The sequence below is a fragment of the Watersipora subatra genome, chromosome 4, assembly GCF_963576615.1.
Source record: "Watersipora subatra chromosome 4, tzWatSuba1.1, whole genome shotgun sequence".
In the NCBI taxonomy this organism is placed as follows: Eukaryota; Metazoa; Bryozoa; class Gymnolaemata; order Cheilostomatida; family Watersiporidae; genus Watersipora; species Watersipora subatra.
Genome location: NC_088711.1, coordinates 3796160 through 3821936, shown reverse-complemented (window position 1 = coordinate 3821936; position 25777 = coordinate 3796160). Strand labels below are relative to the sequence as shown.

Here is a 25777-nt window from a genome sequence, read left to right as displayed (position 1 = left end):
GCTCATTGAAGAGTATTATCGGTAGTTACACGTAATTAATTTATTATAATTTTCTTTAAAAATATATTATAAGCTTACATAATTATATTGTAGTTGATACTTAATTTAGAGAGCTAAATATAGACAAAACAAAAAGCATAAGATTTTTATTTAAATTAATTTAAAATTGACTTTACACGTGTTTAATCAAGCTGTGTTTTGTTTAGCATGACATTTTTCCTGTTTTATACTTGATATTGAAGCAAAGTTATTTTTAGTTTATATGGAAAGGTTTATTGATGTTTTTTACTGAAAATTATTTAAAGATAAATGTAGACCCTTAACAGGTTTTGAATATTTGCCCACTGCATATTTGAGCCTGATACTCTTGATCTGGTCTTATGATTTGTGTTTCAATGATTTGACTTTTTTAACCTAGTTCAAATTTGTATTATGATCATATTTACAACATGTAAACAACCGGCTTCAGAATGCACAGTTTTTAATAATATAATTAAACATAACTGCAATTCGGGCTGCAATTTCCTTGTGCTTTGCTTGTTTCTAAATTACACTTTTAGAATTATAGTTAATGTAAGATATTACTTGCTTTTTAATCAGCAAAGCTAATGCTTACATAACACATAATTATACCACACGTATAAAACAGTTTTGGCTGGTGTGACACGAATAATATACATATTTAATTCTACTTGAACCTGCTTGTTATTGCTAACTTCGGCGGAATTGCACACTCATGGCACATTACCAAGAAAATTAAATCATGAGCAGACAAGTCGGTAAAATTAGTTTACCGTATGTTCACATTGACGTAGAACGTGTATCTGTACAAATGGTCGCAAACCATTCTTAACGAAATGCCGATTATTTGGCAAAAACACGCCTTCTTTATAGCCTGCAATTCACATGACCATACGCTAAAGGAACTCGACGTCTCATTCTGGCGCATGCTAGTGTGCTGAATTAAAGTTTTTTTTTATATTTATTAAGCAGTCAACTCGCACAGTTAATAAGGGATAACGCGCGATATTCGAGCATGTCTGTAGATGACAGTAAATAGACACACAGGTATGTCTTTACGCTGTAGCTATTGTTTTTAGCAAAACTGAAACCGAGTTACTACTTATATCAGACATGGTTTCGATGCTGTTCCTGTGCAATACAAATTTAAATTACATATTCATGGCTGTGAAGTATTTACTTACAAGCCTTCAGGCTACTAACATTTTTTTATTGGTGTTGAGAACTGGTGGTTTCGTTAGTGAGACTCCCTGGGTACAAAAACATTAAATATTTCTCAACAACAACAACAATGTCCATCTATATGCCACAAAGTTATCAAGATCAAGATATGCTACAAAGATCCACGTTATATTTTCGCATAGTAGATCGAGTGGTGTCGCTGTCACATTGGAGTGAACAGATCAGCTGATCCCTATACTTGAATATATCAGAATCCAAACAACATCAGAGATTGTTAAAGTGCTAGCTCTCAAGACTTTTATTGACAATTTTAGAGTATGATGGTGCAAATATGTTGAAACTTTTTTTGAAAAAGATACCAGGAAGTTTAAACACTTTCAGAACTAAGCAATAAAGTTTTTCCTCAAATTTTTCTATACAGTCAAAAGTTTGTCTGTTTGAGCCACTTGAGACATAAAATGGAAAGCTCTGATCCGCAGCATCATTGTCGGTTGTTTCTAAACTGTAATCTAATTATGTTTTGTGGCAATTCATATTACATGCCACAGTGAATATTTCTACCTTACACCACTCCATCTTACACCCAACAATTAAGTATGTTTTAAAAATTCACAGCAAACAGCACATGTTTCATGCTTAGGCTTTAAAGCTTCATAGTTAATGATATAATTTGTTGATCATAATTTGAGCTCAACCTTGCACATCTTAATGATTGTAGACCGAATTAATAAATTAATTCAGTCAAATATGTATTGCAACTTGATCAATTATTAGCACTATGAGACATCAGGTAGATCCGAGAGTTACTTTGAAAGCTTCAAAAGTTGAGGAAACAAAATCCGTAAAACTTAATGGGCAAATAATTTGAATGTCTGTCTTAATATTTCCAGATTGGGCAGTTACATGTAGATGTTGCATGTTTTTAACGTTAACCCTAAATAATATTTTGTAGCACTTCATGAAATTGACAATAGAAGGAACAAAATTAGAAACTATTAGGATCTAGAATTATACTGCATGCACCAGGTCTCATGATAGGTTTTTAAAATGTGCCTGAGGAGACATCATATTCTTGGCTATCCATTTTAAAACATTGGTGTTCTGTTTGAAATTTAGTCATTGTATCCATCAACAAACCAAGAATTTAGATTGTTTGTTGGGTGAAAAACCTGAGCTGGCCGGTATCCAGTAAAAAGTAAAAAATGATCGTAATAAATGCCTGCTTACTGAATATCCATTTCAATCCTTTTTTTCGCACTCTCATGAAGCCAGGATTTATTATTCTTGTCTAGAGCCCTTTTATGACACCGGTCAAGATCTTTAGAGTTTCATTATATTTTACTTTTGTATGGCATTGCGACAGCAAGATTGACACACAATCAGTCTGCTGACTTAAAAGGTTTTTATCTCAATTATCAATGCCGTATGAGGGCATTCTTTTGATTTTTTGCTATTGTTGTTCTAACTAAGGAAGAATTGCCATGTGATATGGAGCTGGTTTAATTACTTGCATGAAAGGAACTTTTTGAAGTGCCCCACAAGTGAGTATATGGCTAAATCATTCTTGAGCAAGTGAGTGCACTCCATATTAGAAGATAAAAGTGGTGTGCATCATCGCTTTTTAGTTCATAAGTCAGACTTCTGCTATTAACATACAGCTGAAGGTCTTCTAATGCGATATTTTATTTAGCTACAAACTAGTGTCAAGTTATTGATGATGCTAGACACCTGATTTTGGTAAAAACATATCTAGAATAACAATTGTGATTGCATTACTTTTACTGATATAAAAGGGAATTAAAGAATCAAGTATCTCAGAGTGTTCTCATATCAAGTTCTCATTCCTATAACTAAAAAAATTATATATTTTTTTATTATATACTTTTCAGTACTCGAGATGGATTTGATTGTACAACTCTGCGCAATGCATTGAAAATTCTAATCATATTGAGATCCTAGTAAAGAAATTAACCCATAGCAATTAAAAATCAAATGTTTCATTAAAGACTTGCTAATCTTACTGTAAATTTAGGATTCTTTCTGTATAGCACTTAATTCTATAAAAAATCAAAAATCTCAATCATTTAAGAGTTAAGTATACATATGTGTGCTGTACAGAGTAGTACCAAAGGTTTTGAATAAAAAGTAGATAACTCAGTGCATGCCTTTTCATATCGATCAAACTTCATATACTCTTTTTTCCGAATACTTAAGCAACACTCTGACAAAAATTTCATTGTGAGTCTGGAAACTGAAAGCTAAAAATTTTAATGAATTTGATATGGTTGGCGGTATCCAAACTGAGAATAACAATGCTCTCCGACTTTTAATTTGCTTACATGAATCTGTCCCAAGTGTATGAGTCTGCAAACTGCAGCGTTTACAATGAACATAGTTTTATTACAAATTACATCGATGACTTCTGTCATTCACTGGTAGTGACCCAATCTGTGGATTGTTAGAGATCTGATGTCTATAACGGCCACCGTGAGTGTTCCACGTAAGAACGGAAGTAGTTTTACTAAGTCCATAAGCTTTTGTCTAGCGCTCTCTTTGAGTAAACAGTAGGATTAAAGTAAATACCAAAATTCAATTTTAGAAAGACTCAAGCGTTCAACCTTCAACCACTATAATAGGTTCATATTCTAAGGAGGTGGTGACTAATGGTCAATCCAAAAGTTAAATAGCCTAATTAGGCCGCTAATTAGGTGGGTTAACTAATACAATCATGCTATACGCCTTTCAGCTTTAGAGAGTGTTGCAATAGTTTTTATATTTATTCTTACACCTGCGGTTTTATTTCACTTTATATCTGAAATTTCCTCATAGCTATTCCAGGAAGAGGAGGGTTATGGTTACTCGAGAATGTATGGAAGGTTGTATGGCTAAAATTTATGATTTCTTAACCTGTATATCCAGTAATCCTACTTCACAACTTGAAATACTCATTTGAAGCGTGATGAATGCGTTTTAGAGGTCATTGAGTGTTGCAATAATGTAGTTACCAAAGACAGTGTCCCATCACTTATGTGAATAGTGCTATCATAATTTGGTTACGACACGGTTATGTAAGCCTTCGATCTCCATGAACTCTCATTGCAGGTTTTTGGTTACATGGGATGCTATTGCACTAGTGAGGGCATTTTTCATTCACAGAAAGTGTCTAATATCATTCCTTCCTGTCTGACTGCCATGCCCGACAACTGCCGGTGCCTCGATGGTGGCCTCTCTTTTTAGCATGAGTCCCATTGAATTACTGCAGCGATAATCAGTTTACAAATAGTTAAGTTGCCAGTCAAAATCGATGCTAATAGTGTAACAAATAATTGCTAGTTTTAAATAAGTCGAGTTTGCATTAGCCTTAATTCTTCAGGAAAAGCTTATGGTTGTGTTTCAGTCATTTGACAGTTGGATGTGAGTTCCGTTTAAAGATGGCCTCTAAAAAAGATGCCTCAGTGCCTCACAGCTACGTGACAGCAGTGGTAGGACTATCAGGCACAGAAGCTGTCAAAGGTGAGGTAGACCAGCTGTTAGTATGTGTGTTGTAATGTATTGCAGCCTTCATCTTAAGTAATTCTAGACACCTTAGTTGACCAAACTCCCAAGCTTAAACTTTTTCATCTCGACAGAGTGGCATTTCCAGATTCCATCTAGTTATTACTTGCTATCGAGCTTCCCTAACATTCATCAGTAGCCAATACAAGTTCCATCACTTATTTCATGCAGGACCCTCTGTTGCGCAGTAGAAATTTTGATTTAATACATCAATTCAAGTGTAAAGGCCAGGTTACGAACACTGACGAAATAGATAGCTGGTGTGTAGCGATTATTTCCTCTGACGACTTGACAAATAGATGGCCCATTGAGAATTGGCCTCAGTACCATTAGTGAAGTGTCAGCCATGAATTAATAGTCTGATGTTGGGTTACAAGCAATTTGTAGTAGCTATTTGCATTGCTATATTGTTACTCAAAGAACGAACTTCACCCTCCAACAATAAAAATCAGCCAAGTACAGAATAACTTATGTTCATGAAATAAATCAACCTGAAAAATTCGAGCACTTTTAAATTTCATAAAATGTAGCAGGGAAATGGCAAACCCCGAAAACTGCTATCACAATTATGCTCACGGAGTGATTTCACTAGGCAGGAGCATGAGAGAGTATTTATTTTATGCATTCAAGTTATTTTATTTATATTTATTTTGTTGAATTTTTAATGTTTTAATGAATATCTTTACCTCACCAAGCACTGAGCCACGAAAGCTGAACAAGGAAGTGAAGAGGGATTACTGTTAGAGGCCCTATGAGCCACTAGTAGTATCATCAGTCTTGCATCAAATGCTCTGCGAGGCATCAAACATGATTGTCGTTGACATTTGCAGGAGTCAGTTTTTATTACGATGCTCGTAAAGAATTACACACATGCGTATTTGGTTGCAGCCTATTTACTTTTAAGAATTTTGTTTCTTAAACGATTTTCATCCTAAAAGGCATCATAATCTTTTAAAGCAACTTGGTTTTAGTAAGCTAATAAGTTGATCTAATTTCTTTTGGTGTATTTCTGGCTTCATTTAAATACAAACCCTTTGCAATCAGCCGGCCAATCATGATAAACCGAGTATGCTAAAGCCGTGGTCACACGGGCACCGAACCGAACTAAATGACGCAAAACGACGTCGTTTTCAGCTCTAAAAAGTTCGGCTGAGGACATTTCTGACCGAAACGAACTATTTCGGTACTGCTCGAAATTTCGTGCCGAACCCTTGCTCTTATTGGCTGGTTAAAATTCTAGAATTCTAGCGAGCACGCGTCACATTTCTTCTTACGTGCGTGTGAGTAAAGTTAAAAAAGAAATGGGACGATACTTTTATTTCGTTAAATAAACAACATGAAGCAATTTACGACAAGGTTCACCCGGACTTGTGATTGGGTTGCATAAATGTAAGATGTTGCACTTAAGTTTTGCATAAATGTAAGGGAATGGTTGTGATTTTCTTTCGTGTGGAATATAAGTAATGTGTCATATTCATCCTGATGAAGTATCGTTGACTGATTTATTTATGTAAAACCACAGTACTATGATAAAGACTGATTTTGTTTGTTATGTACTCAGCATAGAAAAACATTCATATGTTAATAAAAAGAATATAATTATGTTGATGGGAAGGGTTAGCAAAATCTTTGTATCGAGTGATTTATTTTGAGCAGCTGAACGATCTTCTGATAAATCTGCTGTGTAATTATAATTGTTCCTAAGTTTTTTTGTTTACAATAGAAATATTTAACTCAAATACATAAAAACTACTAATGAAACCGTGTCTTGTCTCTATACGTATGGTATCTAAGAAGCGAAGTTACTTCGGTGGCCGTGTGACATGTGCCCCGAACCGAACCAGCCTCCGAACCGAACCGATCCTACGTCGGTTCGGTGCTCGTGTGACCACGCCTTGAAGTTGACCATTCGCGCCAGCTGTCACTTGAACGCCTGTAGATCCATCCATTTGCGAATTCACTCAATATTTTCCCAGTGTGCATCAGCCTTTAGTAGTCTATTCCTATGGCCTACTAATATGGGTATGACAAAAGTGGCGAATACTTCGCTTGCTTCTAGCCTTTATTTGTTGCTTAGGTACGATGGGTGTTGGCAAGGGCTGCCTCTGCAATCGTTTCGTCCGACCAGCAGAAGATGATTTCTATACAGACCATTCGTCTCTACTAAGCGCAGCAGACTTTAACGGGCAGGTGGTTAACAATGACCACTGGCTCTACTGGGGCCCAACAACTCGCATGGCAGATGATGGCACAGAACAAACATTTCATGTGGTGGAACAGACAGAGTTCTTAGATGACACGACCTTCACCCCTCTGCGGGGAGGGAAAACGGAGTCATACTTAAAGCGCTGCTCCCAAATTAGGATTCAGTCGGCTGACAAGCTGATGTACATCTGTCGTGATCAGCTGGGTAAGTCCATGCCCAAATGATACTTGACCTTATCTTCTTGTGCTGTGGGTGATTAGCTGGTCTTCCAGGCCAATTCAGGCTCTTATCTAGCCCCTTATATAGTGTATCTCTCCTGGCCTTGACCCGGTTGACTTCTTTACACAGGGCTCGAGGATCAGTTTGAAAGAGTCAAATTTCCGACAGGAAAAGTGACAGTTCAAGGATTCATATGCGTTGTCGATGTCTCTCGTAGTCAGACCAGGTCGCTCGAAGCGCAGTTGGATTTCGTGAACAAAGTGCTCTCAACGCTGATGAAAACAAAAAAGCCCATAGTTGTAGCGGCTTCTAAAATGGATGAGGGCAGTGAAGCCGTCATATTGGTCAGTGTGAATAATAATTATTTGATGTAATAGTTGCATCTTCATTCATATTTTGTCATTTTCATACCCCATTATCACTTGTCACTATCGAGTTATCACCTGTGGCAGACTTGTCACTATCCAGCTATCACCTGTGGCAATAAGTAGAAGAGTTCTCCATGTACAGGCTCTCATCATAGTATGCTATCTTAAAGCATCTTTTAAACTTGTCTCCCCTGGCGCCTGACTGATCGTGCGACGAGTATGATTTTGGGCTTTTCCAGATGATTGAGGATGAGATAAACTCTGAGCTAAAATAGCCTGATTGTGTTGATTAGATCTTTGGAAATACTCCACCATTTTATCTTGCCTAAACATATTATGCAATAAATTTATTACTCTGGGCCATGCGAGTGTGAGCTGTGAGGCTTCTGTTGGCTACAGGGAAAGTGGGGTAGGCATAATGTGTTTGTTATATGTTATCTTGATTGTGTTGCTGTTATTGTGGGTAGGAATGTTAGCCTAACAAACCTTCTGTCCTACAGATACCCTTTAACCAAATCTCAATTTATTATCTATTAACGGCTTCTCCATGCAATTTCTCTTCTCTCATATCATCCCCCCAAACACCCATCCATCAACCCACACCTCCATCCTACTTACTATGACCTTTATGGAAGGTCAAACTCATCCTTGCCCCATGGGTATTTAGCTACAAACCATGGTGCTATCAACTCAGACCATGATGTGTAACTGTGTGTCAATCCAATCTTTTTACAGGAAGTTCAAAAGCTGCTCGGGAAAAGGGAATATAAGAGCTCGATACCTCTTGTCGAAACGTCAGCCATGTCAAATGTCAACTGTGAACTCCCTTTTCTTCTGCTAGCTAGTCTAATAGGTAGGTATCGGGCATAGCTCTCTCTCTCTCTCTCAACTATGTTTACTTTGCAAATATGCGATTTCTGATTTGCTGTGCTCAAAGTATTTCTACGGCATTCCAATGACGATTTCACAATGGGCCCACTTGACTTAGCATAATGACTGGAATTTCTCAGACGGAAGGTTAGTTTCGCTTTAAATATTTTCCCATGGGAGTGATTAAGGAACATGTGGTTGATACAGAGGGATGCTTGTAACAAAAGGCTCTTGAATTAAACAAACATTCTAAAGATATTAGGTTTCAGCCACGTTGAGGCCTCCCCGCTTGCACTCAGTGCATTGTCTAGTTTGTAGGTGTATCCTATGTTGGCCTCCCATATCCATTGCTAAGACCACACTTTGTAGTTGACAATGAAGGGTTTTGCTTTTAAATTCTCATAATTGCTGCCGACAATAAAGATGTGTCACATTTGTCTGTGACTATGGGAAACTCATAGCAGACCATGTTTCTCCAGCTAAAAACATCAAAGTTCAATTGTGATTGTGCTGGAAGCATTAAAACTTTTTGTCTTTTCTACTTTTTGTCAGCAGTGTATAATTGGGGTATTGCGCAATCCAGGCGCCATTCGGCGTGTATTATAATTGCTATTATATTTATAGAGTTCACTAACACTAGTCTATCGAACCGGTGTAATAGCGTAGTTAGTTCATTGCCTTGCTATCTGGATTTACTGCAGGTGTTTGGAATAATTTGGTATTCACAATGTCTGGCTGCCCTCTCACTCAGGGTGGTTCTATTTCTCTGTCTGCTCACTACTTATCTTGTTACATACATCACCATCCCTTCTGTTATGTTCTACTCACTAATTGCAAATTTATGTATTGCCGGCTACACTGTCATCTCACTATTGCCACGTGATTGATAGGCTCACATATTTCACATATTTCTAGATAAAACTAGAGCAAGACCCAAGATTAGTTCATTCGCGGAGTCGGACAGAGTTCGACAAGAACGGCTCGATGTAGCGAGACAAGCGTATGGAAACCTTCTCAGCTCAAACGTTACAGTATGTTCATATCTATTTTCGTTGTCTAGCTGTCAGATAAAATCTACACCCGGTTTATCTGTTATTCCTATTGAAGTCAGGCCTCTGTCGGAAGTCTGTGTTAGGAAGCTTCCGGAACATTTGTCATTCTTGGTGGCTTCTTATACCGCATTCAGTATATTCTACAAGCATCATTGGGCACTAGACGTGGTTGCGTTGATGCTTGTCTGTCAATACATGTAAAGCAGACTACATAGTGCGACTACATAGTGCGCTAATCAGTTATGTTATGTATCGAAAGAGTTTATATCAGGATCATAAGGGCATGTTCATGCCTGCCCTTAGGCTCTCACCCTTCCAATTTTACCGGCTTGCTTTGATTCGATTTGTCAAGCCAGCACTCGTGTCTCCATTGACTCTTGCTAGCTCACAATTCTCTCTGCATTCCGTCTACTCACAACTATAATATTGTTCAATGGATCCTGAGAGTTTCATTAAGCTTGGCAAATATTTATCTGTTGACGTGGGCTCTGAACTCAATACAAGCCGTGTGCAGATCATGAGTCGATTTTAGTCTAAAATAGATGAGTAAACCTCAAGATAGTCTTCATTGCACTAGCGTGGTAAGGCATGTGTGACGAATGGTGAAGGCTGTCTGTTATGTGACTGATGGTAGACACGCAGCCTCCTCTCTTGCTCTTCTTATACCTGTTGATTAATGATTTGTGACTTCTTACAGGACTACAGGGCTGCGTGGCCTAAGTGGAAGGGTGAGCTGTCCAAGTACGACGACTTTAATCACTTTGTCGAGTTACTCGGCCTGCGGCGAGCGAGAGATGTGTTTGTGAATAGAGTCGCTCAGTTGCGGCATGAATACATCACAAGAAGAAAAGCCGAGTACCTGCGCCGCATCCCCGGACTCCTCGAGGAGTTCTTTCCCACGCTCTCCTCCGCTGCAGGCAGGTTAGTGCCATGTAGGCTGTCAGCAGGCTAGTCAAGGACTCTTGCTAGCAATAGAGTTATATTGCTGAATTTCATGCCATTTGCTTTATTCATTCACTTCATGTGTCCAAAAATGTATTGGAGGCGTATGCAGACGAAGGAGCCATGTGTGAAGGAGAATTGTCCAATTCATATTTCACCCATGTAATTTTCTGCACAGCCAATATTTGCTTATTGTTTATGGAGATGATGAAAGATAAGACCCAGTTCAGAGTGGTCTTGTTTGTATTGTAGAATATATATGATATCTACTCTTGACTTGTTGTGGTGCCCTATCAATCCGAGTGGCGGCAAGGGTGCCAACTCGGTCATAGTTAAATTGAATTAGTGTCTGAACAAACTGTTAAAGATTTGTTTACTTCCAGGAGAGATACTAGTCTAGTAGTTAATGTTAATAAATGACTGTCGACAATGCTTTGTCGCTGGTTAAACGAGTGCAGTGACTACTGCAATATTGGAACGTATGACTACCTACAGCATTGTATGAACAAGAGAGCTTGCGTTAGCTTTGTCCGCTCGAGTGGACAAATTGACACCGTTAGAGAAAAGCTGTAGGGCTTGTATTGTAGTTGACACTCTCCCCTATTGTCTTTCAGACGGAAGTCTTAAATTCATAAACATTCTCTATCCACGGCTTACCTAGTCGGTTGACATTGTAAATCACGCAATTACTGAGAATCAATAAACCTCAGACCAATATTCTTCTCCGCAGTTGTCTTCACCTTCACTGTGATGTCTCAGTGTGATTGGTCCCTCTTTCTCATGCTGACAAGTCGATCTCACCCCACTAAATCATTCCATAAAAGTGCATTGTGCAAAGGTTTTCTTGAGTAAGATGTTACCTGACACAGACTAGAGATTTTAATTAGGAGCACTTTATCGTTACCGCACATCAGGTTACTTCGGTAGCACTCTGTTCCAGAGGACTGTCAAGGAAACTGGAAAATATAAATGTTATGTAGTAGATAAAAGGGTTAAAGATGTTGAGCCTTCGATGCACTCAGTCCTGAGTTAAATGTAATGATAGTAATAATAATTCGTGTTATATATTTATCAATTTATTATTTTTTTGTCAGTTTCCTGAGACTTTCAGGTAAATCTTTTACTCGTCTAATGGCTTGCACCGAGTCCGTTTGATGAGTGACACACGTGTTCGACGGCTGAGAATTGCCATGATATATTAGGTTAGTGGTCTGGATAATAAGGGAATTAGAAGTCTACTCTTCGATGTGTCTAACCAGATAGGATCAGTCGCAGTCCAGACGCCTCAACTACTGTTTGAAGTCGCCTCTCAGGGTTTATGTTCAGTTGTGCAGGCCTATGCCTGATGCTTGAGAATATTATCTCCTGTCCCATAACATCTGGTCTTCGATATATGTAGAGTTATAATGGTTAAGCCATGGCCCTCACCTTTACAGCCACCTATCCGATCACAAAAAGTGTTATCTTGTATTGCAGGTCATGGAAGAGCTGCGTGCGATCGGTAGTACAACGACCCGATTTCAATCAGCGCTTCGTCAACAGTCCTGGACAGTCCTGGTCAGATGATGATGACTTCTTGGAGTCGTCTGACCAGAGGCTCCCCCTTCGATTATTTGCATCACAGGAAGTTGAGGCGATATTTTCGCAGCATGTGAAAGCTTTGCAGGCTGAAGTGAAGCGTCAAGAGTAAGCCATGAAAATATTTGATTCTAACAGGATATGAGACTAATCTTTCTGAGTTGACTTGTTTAACATGGTCCACAGTCAGTTGACCTCATATTTACGAATAGACAATTTTCAATGTTGGTTTCTTGTTTTCTTGTAGGAATCTTACGCTAAATGAGCCTTACTCTTTGTAGGTTTAAGAAACAATTTGCCGATCTTGTTTCGATTAACAAAAATATTCTGCCCGGAGCTGAATTAGCAGAAATGGAAGTGTTTTTCTTGGGCCGAGACTGCTATGATCGGCTCTCACACTCGGACCGAAGCGAGGTCTACCGCAAGGTGCAAATGGAGCTGAGGGACAGGGCTAAGCGAGAGTTTCTTGTACGTTGGCTATTGTCGTACATACCTACTGTCAAATCTCTGGCTAATGATTGTTAGAGGGGTTAGAGAAGGCAGTTTATCCTATGTACAATATTGCGTGTTTTTAAAACATTACATTTACCGTCACCACTCTTATGTATGCCAAGTAGTCGCCATTTCCCAAATGATATTGTGTAGATGCGATTGATTGATGTTGATAATTTATAAAATAGTCCATTTTGGTAGGAGCTTCTCTATGAGAGGATGGACCTATTCTCAAAATATGAGGATCCTGATACGCCTATCACACAGGAGGATGTTGAGGTGCTTATGGGTCTTCTTCGCTCTGAGCCAAAGTAAGTGTTTCTCTTCTCACCAGATCTGATTGTGACGTTGCAATATTTTCTTGGTTGACGAGGAATGTTGATAGTTTTGCTCCACAGTTGTTGAACATGATAAAATATTGAATGGTAAGCATGTCATGAGGTTCTGTCAAGGCAGGCTGTCAACTCCAAACTGAGGTATCAGCTGTTAATCAAGATCATTAGTTATTTTATTGAGAAGTTGGTTCATAAGATAATGTTGGAATTGAAAATAGAGGAGATGATATAAGGGAGATAGTCTTGACCCGGTATTGTCCAACGCAGGTGTAGGGCCTTGAGTCGTTGTGAGGAAGATCGGAAAGTGATCATGCTCAACCACTTGGGCTTCCTACAGTATCCAATCAAGGAACAGTGCCCTTACCGACCCAACTGTATGGAGTTGTCCCTCCAGAAGGCTCTCAGTGCCAAACAGAAACGGTTAGTTTCATTTACTTGCACTCGATTCACTGCTGCCAAATTCATTCTAGCCATTTTTAGAGCCACTGGTGGATATAGTTTGTTGGTTGGTATGATCTTTTTGGTTAGAAGTGGGCCCATGATGTAGACTCTCCTGGTTTACAGCTTCTTTGCTGTACACTTACTTGATAATTTAGGCTGAAAGAAAACCATAAACTGGTCCATAGAGCCGCGTCATTAACTCATCATCTGATACTTAGCATATTTTATGGTCATGTTTGAACTTGTGACATGGCAAAAAGGAAGTAGCAGTCACGGTGTTAACAAGGATACTTTTAATAGCCATTTAATGGAATGTTTAGCAGTGATTTTTTTTTCAGCACTCGTGATAAACTGTTAATGTCTGAGCTATGCTCTTCTAATTGGCCCAAGTGGAATCTTGTGACTCCATGTTATAATTATCTCTCCGGTTGGCATTTATTCAACTATGGTTTGGTTTACAAACTTGTGCAGTTTCGTTATGGTTAAGGCTCAGCCAACACGGCTGGTTTGACTCACGAGTTAGTTTGACATCCTCTGACATCCGCATCTCTTGATAAACTTAAACCAATGCATCTTAAGCATGCTCTAAGGTTATTGCCAGAATCCTGTTTATTGTATCGGAAGCCAGCATAAAACAGGTGACACTAACACGTATCTTGCGATTGCAGAAGTCAAGGGAATGCAGCCGTGCTCGATTGGTCGCCCAACCCCGAGGAAAAGATGATCAATTTGGCGATTGTCGGCGCACAAGGTCTTGCTGGCCACCTAATCAATGAGATACGGGTACGAGCTTGCACTTTTACTATTTCGTTAAACCTTTTTTGTTTTTCTCTTCCGTTTAGTTATTGTTGTGCCGTTTTCTCTCTTCAGTGTATAAATAGGTAATAGTTCTTATATTCACGTGGAGAGATTGTTACTATCATTATTGGTTATTACAGCATATGAGTAGAATCTGATGACTTGTGAGGGCTGCAATGTTTCCTTCCAGTTTTAACTTTGCTCTCCCGCTAATAATAACTGCGTGTTCAATGGATACGACTTTAATGCTCACAGTCTGTTCAGCACTTCGCGTGTGATATCCTTGCAGGACCACTACAGCGATGATGAGTACCATTTTGACAACAAAGTCTACAGTCTCGACTATCGAGTGGTTGAAGGAAATGTTAGTCTACCTCAAAACTCTCTGAAAACACCTGGTTTTGTGCCACAAGGTGAGAAGAAAGTTCCTCCTTCCTCCTCATTTCACAATTCCTACCTTTTTGGGGAATTCCATGATTGCATCATCAGTCATGAATCATTGGTAATTCACAGGGAATCAATGACAATCACATCGGGTCGGTCATGAGCTGCTGAGTGGAGAGCATGTGCGTTAGACATGATAGTGAATTGTCATTTTCATCAACTGTGTAACATATTTGACCTATAAATGTTGTATTTTATTTCGGTTTATCCTTGTGTCATGCATATTATGCTGGCATCAGTTGCTGATATTATATCTTCATCATATCTCTAGTATACCATGACTTCATACGACCCTTTTGTACTCCAATTTTCAGCTGTTTCCACAAAATTATCAAGATTGTTTACTGCTTTTCCCAGTACTATTTCTTGTGTCCTATCAGCTTGGTAAAAATATGAACTATGCCCTATTACCATAGCGAGTGGCTACTGTAGCACAAAGAATATAGAGTATGTGTCTGCATTGCGCTATCAGCAATATTGGTTTTATACATGAATCATTCTACTTTGCATTCTTTAAACATCAAACTTTTCTACTTGTTGCAGGTGTTCTCTGTGTCTTCTCATCATTTGATACTCTTGCCTTCATTATTGACTCGGTGAACAAGACATTTCTGGCAGCAAATGATGACAGGCTGCAGTACGAGGGGTTACCCGTGGTTCTCATCAAGGCATATGACCGCAACTTGCCAGAAAAAGAACACCTAATATTGAGAGAAAATGGCTTTGAACTTGCTCGCAGGTCTGTCCCTATGCTGACTATTCGCTAGTCTGATGAATGCTGCCATCCTAGCCATATGTCTGAATAGTCTTACTATAGCATACCTAAATTACTCCTGGTTGTCCTGCAAACAGCTCTTGTTTATAGATTGTTCAGTAGCAGCCCTTTCTGTATCGTTTGTGAAGTGCCTTGGTCTAGAATATTCATGATTCGGTCTCTAGTTTACAGAAACGGTAGTGTATGTGTTCTCTGTAGACAACAGTATTTGTGCCTTTAGACAAGCACTGCTGTTTATGTTACATACACTCATTTACAGTGAGTGTATGTAGCGTGCTGGGCAGTGTCTATACCAGACTCTTCACCCTAATTGTTGTGTCATTCAGTCTAAGATGTGAGTTCCTTGACGTGCCTGAGCCATCCGAGCATGAACATCTACTCATAGATGGGTACTTCTATGAAACACAAGTTCCTCTGGCGATGAGAGATATAGCCATTCAGATGGCTAGCAATGACTGCGTTGACTCACCCTACAAATCTCCTTTTGGGGATATGAGGTAGGATATGACTGGCTAGTTAGATGGAGTCAGAAGCACTCTCTCTACTAAACCTGTGGTTAACAGAACTCAGTTGAGTCTGTGTATCCGTGTTTCACTTCAAATATCGTCATCATTTATCTTAATTATTCAGCTTCATCAGGAAATGTGTTTCTCCGCGCAGCACTATGCTCTTCTCTCTCCGTCTGCTTACCTTCACTTGAGTGGCTGGGTGTTCACTGATACTGCTGGCTGCTTTAGGCTCCTCATGTGCCACATGTGTGCTGATCCATTCTCCGTCGACACAGTCCTCCAGCCATTCCTACAGATGCAGTCGTGCACAGTCGTCACCAATGACCGGTATCATGTCATACAGTTTGACACGTACATATCAGACGTGAAACGCAAGGTGGAGGTAATCCTCACATCTTATCACGAGGCCACTCTCCTGAGGGATGAATACTGCCATGGCTACATCCTTTGCTACTCCGTTAAGAGGAAGGCTTCCTGCTCTATACTTCAGTTAGTCTTTATTACTACTTGCCACCTGTCATAAATGTCATATATGTCGCTGGACTTACTTGTCTGTTGTATTACTGGGCTGACAATAGTTTATTTAATGTTTAATTTACAAACATTATTCATACATGCAGCTGTGTCAATTTTAAAAGGAACTTAAACCGAAGGGCTTTGAGTCAAATCAAGGTCATGGCGCGTCATTAAAGCTAATGAACTACTATGTACAACACCTTTAAGGTTGTTAAGCGATCATTCAGTAAGGTCTCAAGTGTTTCACCTTTTTTGAGCGAAGGTGAACCACAGGTTCTACCTTCATGATTTCAATAAATCTCTTACGGTGATATCGGTAAGCTCGTAACCAATGGTGTGGAATAGCTTAAAGTACAATTTGCATGACTCATTGCTCTCTTTTCCATGTTCAATGTTTGTGAATTTGTTTTATAAAGTTTTGAACCGCTACCTACCGCTTGCAGGTCATTCATGTCAAAGATGCCACCCGTGCCATGCTTAGTCGTAGCTGTCAATGACTCTATTCACAATGATGTCTCTATCTCACTAACTAACAAGGGCAGGCTGATCGCGGAGGGCAACCACAGTCTATTCATCACCACCAACGACTTTCATAATCAATGTAAGCGCAGTTGTGATGAGGTAGCAGGCTTCCATCTCTAGACAGTTCTGTCACCTCAGCATTCCCACGTCTATTAATGCGCTTAACATTGTTGTTCTTTTGTTCCTAAAGCTGACACCAATCGTATTAAAATACCTACTTGGGTACTGAAGAGATAAAATTGTTAGTCACATAGTGCTGGCTTCGTTCCTTTGAACCGTCAGTATAATTGTGACCTGATGCAGCACAAACTGTTTGTCAAAGCTTTGTTGAAATGCTGAAGTTTTATCGATGTAGACATTATTATATATATTATTATATATTATATTATTATATATATTATTATATATTATATTATTATTATATATATTTTGTAAACACTCATCCGATTTATAGCCATAGCATTCCTAGATAGGCTGCCAAACGTTAAGTTTGCTGTCGGAATATTCTGCAGCGCCATACAGCCGCTTGCTGAAGGAGGTCTGGGACTACCATGAGCGCTATTTAACCAAACACTCTGACTCATTCAACTCCATGGCTATGGATTCCTCAATCAATTCGGCAACTTCCGCTGCCTCTCCCGATATGGTCTCGCAGTGAGTTACTCAATACCAAACTACTGTTAGTTGTATGCTGGCCGCAGCTTGTCGTAGTAGAACTAACAGTGTTGACTTTTAATTGACACTCAAATGTTGACTCGTTAGGAGCAAGGCTGGAATTTTCTATATATAATAGGATGAACTGATGAAGTACTGTACCCAAGTATGACATCTCCTCTAAAGTGCTTGTTACAGTATCCTGTCTGTTACTAGACCGGGGTTTTAGTAGAAGACATGTAGTATGACAGTAGACATGAAGTATTAGTGTGGGTAGTCTATGAACCATTCCATTAACATAGAAAAGTTTATCAGTCACAATAATGTCGCTATGAACTAGGCAAAAGTTTTCTTTTTAAATTTGTTCTTTGAAAAATAAAATCATTTATTCCAGTCGCTCTAAAAAGCTATTCTGTGTGAAGGCAAAGGATTGAAGTTGACATTTTGTTTGCAACACTGAAAACTCATTAGTGACTATCATGGCATCCTTGCTATCAATTGAATGACGTTAACTGTTTTTTATATGTATCTGTGTTTAGGGTTTCGTTTAACTAAAGTTATTCGTTTCCTGTAAAAGTGTTTAATAAACAACCTGCCGTATATGTGTAGCTATGGCACGAGTCTTTACTTTGTCATCCCAAAGTTGTATCACCAATATTTGTTTTTGGTCAGGCATTTTTCATTTGGCGTTATCTTGTGGTTTATCTTCCTAGATACTCTTCTACGGTTTCTGGTTCTCGGAAGCACTGGGCTGACTCGAGAGGAGCTCTTTACCTTGGAGGTAAGAGGGTTTAAAGAGTTGTCATCTCTACCAATGTTACTCATTAGCAAAATACAGTCATGCCTCAACATACGAGCTTACTGCGTTCTGGGAATGAGCTCATACATTGTAATGTATGTCAATTGCAATATTTCATATGTAAAGTAACTAAAGACAAATTAATTCGTTCCCATACTATAAAAAACCACTTAAAACAGGATACTACGATGGAAACGCGTGTTTTTAATTTTTGTAATTTAGTACCTATGCTCACAAAACAAAACAATTACTTATTTAGTGGTTGTGATCTGCAATAAAATGTAACATTACTATGTATAGTACTGAATGGAGTTCTTACCGTGAGAGACAGCAACGCATTTGGTGTACTGGACTTTTTGTGATGTTAGGTAACATAAACTTTGAACTTAGCTGCAATGGATTTAGCTCACTAAATTTAAATTTAAGTTTTCACCTTTTACTAAACTTTTTCATGGGCTTAATTTTTTAATACACAATAATTTGTTTCTGGTTAGACGCTTTTTCTCTTGCTTTCATTATAACTTTTAGCCAACCTTATCAAAAAAAATTTCGAACTGATATGATGAGAAAGACGGTTGATGCTGTTCTCAGAAGCGGCCTCTCGTATACTCGGCCATTTAATGGCCATTGAGAACCAACTTGTATGCTCGTATCTCAAAGCTTTCTCGTATCTAAAGACAGTATCTTGCTCTAAATTTTGCTTGTATCTCAATTTTTTCATTTGTTAAAGCACTCGTATGTCGAGGTATGACTGTATTCCTTTAAACTAGAGTATCTCAGTAATATAATACTGTTGCAAAATATTCAAGCTGTTTGTATTCACCAAGAAGTATATTTTTCAGCATATTCCCTGATGCCAATACAGTGCGCCCTCAGGTTATGATGACCCTGTCATATAATTTTTTTTGCCCTATGATGTAGAACATACGAAATAAGTTTCACCATACGGTATCAACAAAAATTTCTGTTGAATTTCAAATTTGGCAGTCGGTGTGCTGATTACGTCGGAATAACAAATATGCCGATGTACATTTTACCGAAATCCCTCTAACAGAAAATGAAAGAGATACGATGCTCGATCTTGCTCAGTTAGGCGTTATTAGATATCAGTTATTAAGTGAAAACGAAACTGAAAACAGATGGGTGATAAAGTTTTAGTGATGAAAAAGTTGAAATTCAGTAATATAGTTGAAAATGCATATCAAAACTTAGCTTTTAGTATGTGTTTAGTAAGCTAAATTCATTTACGGTACTTTTTGGACTTTTAGCCGCTACTTTTTTCTGATGTTTTGAGCCATGCGGCTTATATAAGGGTACGGCTATTCTGTGGTTTTTTATTTCACCACTAGGGCGCATCAATCGGAATCTCCGGTTAATGGGCCTCTAGCAGTGAAAGAAAAAACGAAACAATGCCTAGCGGTACTGTTCCGTTAGGCACTGGGTTAAAAAAGCGTCGGTAATACGGAACAGTGCCTAGAAGCACTGTTCCGTTTCAACTAGCAAAGTTGCTGCCGTATTAAAAATCACCGTCCTGGGTTTTGCGGCCTATACAAAGGTGCGGCCTATGTATTGTTTTATTATTGTTTCTTTGAAAATAAAGCAGATGCGGCTTATATAAGGGTGCGGTTAATAGTCCGAAAAGTACGGTAAGTTGAATTCAACGTTTATGTTATACGTCTGCCTCGAAGGTAAGAACTCCCTACGGTGCGTACTGCGCATAGTATATTGTAACGTTACATTTTATTGCAGATCATAACCACTAAATACACTAAAGTTACTGTAGGTAACTATAGTTACCAAGGTTAACATCTTATTTTGTCACGAATCTTTAATATGAAGAGTATGTATATAAAATTTTGATGATTTTTCCCAGGGGGTGTTTGCATTAGATATTTACTATGGGTTTTTGTATCCCTCTATACGATGCCCTCTCTGATGCTAACACTAGAACAAATTAAAATCATATGGCGAGGGTCCACTGTACTGTTATTTTACTGTTTATTAACATTCATATTCTCAAATAAAGAAAGGAGGTGTATTTGTCGTTGACTTAGCATGGCTGCTTGTGTAGGGCGGTTAATCTCTCGACGAATGAGAGCTTCGATTTCTCTGCAAAAAATGGTTTCCTTGGAAGCTTTCCCATCTCCCAATTTGTCACTGACTGAGAGAGCCTTATCGAGTTTTTCATTGAGTCATCCGGGAGGGAAACTGACACGCTGTTACTCCCTACAAGACCTCCTTGGCTGGGGTGTGCGCTCTCTGCTCAATGGTACTCCCAATTGTTGTAAGGGCTTGTCAGAGCAAGGCTTGTCATAGTCGACGCTTTGTCTTTGTCGTGCATTGGCTTTAGATGTTGTTGTCAGAGTACCCCTTGTGTCTCTCCATCCTTATTCTGAATGCTCTCATCTCTGAAGTATCACTAATTATATTTCTGTGCCAAACAGATTATCAGGCAAAGTGACTTCTGCAATGTTATTGATGGTGCTAGCTCTACTCCTTCGTGTTCTGTATTACTGACTTACTCTCGATGATAACTAATATTATAAACCCTTTGCAGTTACAAAGAAGTGCTAAGAAATTGGCCTTTATAATGTCTCACTCATGTGTATGCTCAAACAGAAGTAAAAAATAGTGATTTGTCAACCGTCTTACTTTAATAAAACTTTTTTGCTAATACATATATTAATTTTTTAAAAATTTCGGTTTTGTAACTGCTTTTGCTAAATTATTTTGCCTGAGTTTGCTGGTCTTTTATTTAATACATTTTACATTTGTTTTTTTTAAACACTGAAAAGTTAATTTTTATTTGTGAAACGGTAACAGAAGCCCTTGATTTGAACAAGGAGTTGGTTGCCTATCGCATGTGTCTGTCAATTACTTTTTAGTGATGAATTTAGGCACAATTGCTCAGATAATAAAATATATTTTCGGAAATATTTTGCAGGCAGTATACAATAAATTCATCGTTGCATGATTTTTATTCTTAAGCAGCTAACTCACGTTTAGTTCCATATTGTTGAATAAATATGGAAGCCTCTGTAAGTCCTTTAAAAAGTGAAAGGTTGGTATTCCTCCTTCACTGAATTACAGTAAATCTTTATGGCGCACTGAATAGAGACTAGTATCAGTTATTGAGGTGCTGTTATGGTCTGTAGTTGTAACAAATATCTTTATATGTGTATAATTAAATAAGGAAAGTGCCTCTCCTGTCAAAACCAAGGTCTGAAAAAAACAACTCATAGAAGACTTCTGACTGGCCCTTGGGCCACACTCACGCTAAACCTCAGGCTACGGTCTGGTTGGCCATCTGACTATTCTGAGACCTTTATTTTGTATATATTGTATCGCTACCTAATGACAAGTTGACTTGTTGCTGCCCTGAGAAACATCAGATTTTATGACACTGCCGTCATGTTTCACCATTATATTCAGGCACATACATGACTTTAAGATAGGATGCGAGGCTGACATCCTTAGCGAGGCTTCAATCACGGACCTGCACCACTACTGTCTGCACGACTGTCCACAAGTTACAAGTTTAGGATTTATGTTTTAGTTTTCTGCGTTGCTTCCCAAGGCTTGGACCCATCTTTGGTCCAAGGTATAACTTCGCACTGTTTTACAAAAATGCGAATCTCATTTGCTGAATTTTCTTTGAAGGAACTTGGGCAGACAACAATGATATATACTACAAGGATAGGATACACGCCCCTATAGCCGAACGAATAGAACTGCTAGACTATGCTGACCCTCCAGATGCACTCTCCGATACAAGCGAAGAGTATGCGCTGGTACAAGATGCCTTGCCTGCTGGCAAAATCCAAAGGGTTCAGTCAACCTTCAAACGGGACTTTCAGTACAAACCTGGTAAGTGGGAGTCTTCTGCCTATTAGGACACTCTTTTTATTTGGTCATCTTGTTTCATGTAAAGTCTTTTTTCCTCAGCTCTTTAAAAACTATTCATGGTATCTGACCAGTCTGTACGACTTCTATAATGATTGTTAGATAATCAGTTAAAATTAGAAATTTAGGCAGACATCTATAGATCATTCATAGAACAAAGCATTTTGTGTGGGATAAATTTGTTTCTGCCTTAAAACTATCCAATAGTAGTATTACTCTGTCATGGATTAGACATATATAAAGCCTGTGCTCTTTGCTACAGCCTTCCCACAGACAGACTCAGAGTCAGACATGAGCTCATTGGAAAGAAGTGCGGCAATGAGAAGCCCGGTTTCTAGACGACGGGTTCTCAATGTCAGAAACGGACCACGTGTCACAAGCCCTCAAATGGGCCGTCGAGCTCTCAGTCCGATGTATACCCGCAGTGAAGCTTCCAGCACACCTGAGCGAAAAAGTAACTCACTTCCCCGAATCGTTTTAAACCGAGTGAATGCAGACTTAGAGAATGGAACTGGCTCTGCTACGAGTATAATGAGAAGTGAGACACCGTCAGAGGGTAGTGAGAGTGCGGGAGACGAAGGAAAGCGGTTGAATGCTGATGTCAAGCGCAACCGGTCATTACGAGCTCTTAGACGGAAAAAAGGAGAAGATGAGGAACAAAGCTTACTCGAGCGCTTCAAAAACAGCGTCACTACTAATGACCCTGACAAACAGCGAAGAAAGTCGATGAAGCGAAAACAAAAAGAAGAGGTAGGTTCATGAGTAAGTGAGTGAGAATAACCTTTAGCTACCTCGAGTTTATATATGAATATTCTTATGAGCAGAGCTAGGATTTATTATGTTAACAAGTAGCATAAGCAGAAGCTGTAGAAGTTGAGTGGCCGGCTATCAGTTAGCGTTATTCAGCTGAATACAACTTTAGCTTATTATATACGTAGAGACACTGTAGTATGATAATTATTATCAAGGGCTACTTTGAAGGCAGTTTCTCCTCTCATAGGTTGTTGGGAAGCATCCGGATAATTTGTTATTTTATAACAAACTTAGGCTTGGTAAAAAAGACCAAAGCTAGATGAAGCTGCTTGTGCTGTGACAGGAGCTGTTTGTACCTTTCAACCTCTTGGTGACACTTTGAGATTATATGTACAAGTGTTTAATAGTTTTAATGGTTGGAGAACTTGCTTTTCATTTCTGCAGACAAAAGTGTTAAGGGAGAAACAGAAATCTGTACAGCGGAAGGTCAAATCAAGGTTAAAGAGGCAGAGCTACCTGAGCAACCGCGGCAGCGGGAAGACATTGCAAGACTATGTACAAAATGAAGGCCAGCTTATTCCAATGTTTGTTGAACTCTGTGTCAAGTACCTGGAGTCCGAAGGTTTGTTGTCTCGCAAGTAGACTTTACAGTGATAAGCATAAATTTTATTCATAGAAGTTTTTATGTATAATCGCCACCTGTGCTAACGATCTTGCAGCAAACACTGCCTATGCTCTTTAGCTATTGGTAGCTTAGAGTTGCTGGTGCTAGCTTTGAACAGAAATATTATAGCGTTTTATAATATTTGTACCTTCAAGCATGGAGGTACAAAACAAATCTTATTTGAGATTTTGATAGCTAGCTGTTCGAGGAAGAGCTGAAACATTCTGATGTAATAATGCTTCTTGACCATTCATCACTCGTGCAAAAGGGGATAATGTATAAAAATTATATGCAATGAATATTTCAAATTTGCTACGCATCGTACATTGTATGTCTGGTTTGCGAATGTGTTCATCCATTCTCAGTAGCCACACTTAAGGTATTTAATTATTACTGCAGTTGAACACATTCATACCTTACTCTCTCAAGTTTGTTGGGTCTGCAAGGGTTGCATGGCGACGATGTGAAATGGCTTGTAAGACTAATTTCTGCTGTAATATTGCAGCTCTGTCTGTGGAGGGAATCTACAGAGTGCCTGGTAACTCTACCCAAGTTGAGTTGCTTAAAGAGATGTTTTTGCATGACAAAGAAATAGAGATAGCCAACATTGAAGTGAACGTGAATGCTGTGGCCACGGCACTAAAAGGTTTCTTCAGTGATTTGAGCGAACCGCTTGTGCCCATTCACCTCAACCAAGAGCTCGTCGTGGCTGATAGTAAGCATAGCCTTTTTCACCATTTCTAGTTTGTTCTGAAACAGAGTTCATGGTATACAATCATTATAGTGTCGAGGAGAGCCTTACAGCCTTTATAATCTTCAGTAGCTCTGGCCTAGCGATAAGGGTAGTCGTTATTGCTAGGTTAAGCAAATGGTTTTTACCTGAAATCCTTACTTAGTTGTTACAGTTTCTGACCTGCAGGAATACTATTGTTTTCTAGGCAGAGCTCGAGACATTAGCGATAATGGTGAGGATGCGCTAGTACATCTGTTACGCTATCAATATCTTACCATCCATAGCTGTTGTCCTTATTGGTTTGTGGCGAGATTGCTTTTGTCATGAGTATGTTGTTGTTCAAGAAGTAAATGCTAGATGATTTACTTCTTAAACAACCTAGAGATTGTAGCTGAGTTGCCGTTGCTTGATTTCAGATTTAGGACTACTGTATTATATTGCAGGCATACCCGAAAAGAGCTCTAGACTGCTCGCGCTAAGGGGTGTGGTCAAGAAGCTGCCTCCTGCAAACCATGAAGTGCTACGCTACCTTGTCACCCATCTCTACAGGTAAGTGCAGCTATTACCCGCCTGTATCTTAGAAAGCCTCACCAACGGCTCAAAGTAGACTATGTTAGAGTAATTATGTCAGCTATTCTAATTGTTCTCTAGCACCGTTATTTTCAATGTTGTATTTGTTTTAGAATTAGCAAGAATAGTGAAACGAATTGCATGGATAGCAAAAATTTGGCTATCTGTTGGTGGCCGACAATTATCCGCCCGACGATTAGTAATGTGGATGACATGAGGACAATGGGTAAGGCCATGCAAGATATCTCAATCACTCTCATTGAGCAGCATGGCTTCTTCTTTTATAACGAACACGAAGTGTAAAATTAATGGCAGTTGAAAGTTATACTCTAGTGGCAAGTGTACAGTTTGTATAGCTATTTTATGTACAGAGATGAATATATTTTTTGTTTTATATTCATTTATTATAGCATTCCAATTTTTATTTTCTGCTAAAATTAAGTCAAGACATCGCCGCTTGATTTTCTCACGGTGGTTTATTTTTCCTTAGTGGAGACTGATGTACTCTAATCTGTTACAATTTTTTCATAAATTATAGACAAACATTTGTGAAATATATGGAAGCCTTTACTGGACACTATATATACAGTTTCATTATCATCGGCTTGCTTTATAAACTGTTATCAAACAAGACCATGCATAAGAATCAGAAGCTCTGTTTCACGTCATGCGAAGATAAGGTAAAATTTTGAATTAAATTGGAACCCTGATGAAACACCAAACACTTGGTGTAGTGATGGCGTAGGGATGGTGTAGCGATGGCGTAGGGATGATGTAGCGATGGCGTAGGGATGGTGTAGCGATGGCGTAGGGATGGTGTAGCGATGGCGTAGGGATGGTGTAGCGATGACGTAGGGATGGTGTAGCGATGGCGTA

At 38.9% G+C, this 25777-nt stretch overlaps 1 protein-coding gene across 1 annotated transcript; it reads left to right on the top strand.

The window, feature by feature from the left end:
* Positions 1-951: 951 nt before the first annotated feature.
* Positions 952-25481, top strand: LOC137393038 (rho GTPase-activating protein 5-like). Its single transcript, XM_068079423.1, has 25 exons — positions 952-1068; positions 4601-4716; positions 6836-7168; positions 7313-7527; positions 8287-8404; positions 9337-9452; positions 10171-10394; positions 11892-12101; positions 12275-12461; positions 12687-12796; positions 13088-13240; positions 13930-14044; positions 14349-14472; positions 15047-15242; positions 15605-15775; positions 16016-16276; positions 16747-16904; positions 17338-17479; positions 18193-18260; positions 21939-22145; positions 22444-22931; positions 23379-23556; positions 24104-24313; positions 24775-24880; positions 25015-25481. Exons 2-25 carry the CDS (start codon positions 4635-4637, stop codon positions 25202-25204), a joined length of 4362 nt encoding a protein of 1453 aa, XP_067935524.1. The 5' UTR covers positions 952-1068; positions 4601-4634; the 3' UTR covers positions 25205-25481.
* Positions 25482-25777: the final 296 nt, after the last annotated feature.

Excerpts from the sequence above, each read along its gene's own strand:
- LOC137393038 (XM_068079423.1), top strand. The coding sequence starts at position 4,635 with ATGGCCTCTAAAAAAGATGCCTCAGTGCCTCACAGCTACGTGACAGCA. Across the intron at positions 7,169-7,312 it reads CATCTGTCGTGATCAGCTGG|GGCTCGAGGATCAGTTTGAA; the intron begins GTAAGTCCATGC and ends TTCTTTACACAG. Across the intron at positions 12,102-12,274 it reads GCTGAAGTGAAGCGTCAAGA|GTTTAAGAAACAATTTGCCG; the intron begins GTAAGCCATGAA and ends TACTCTTTGTAG.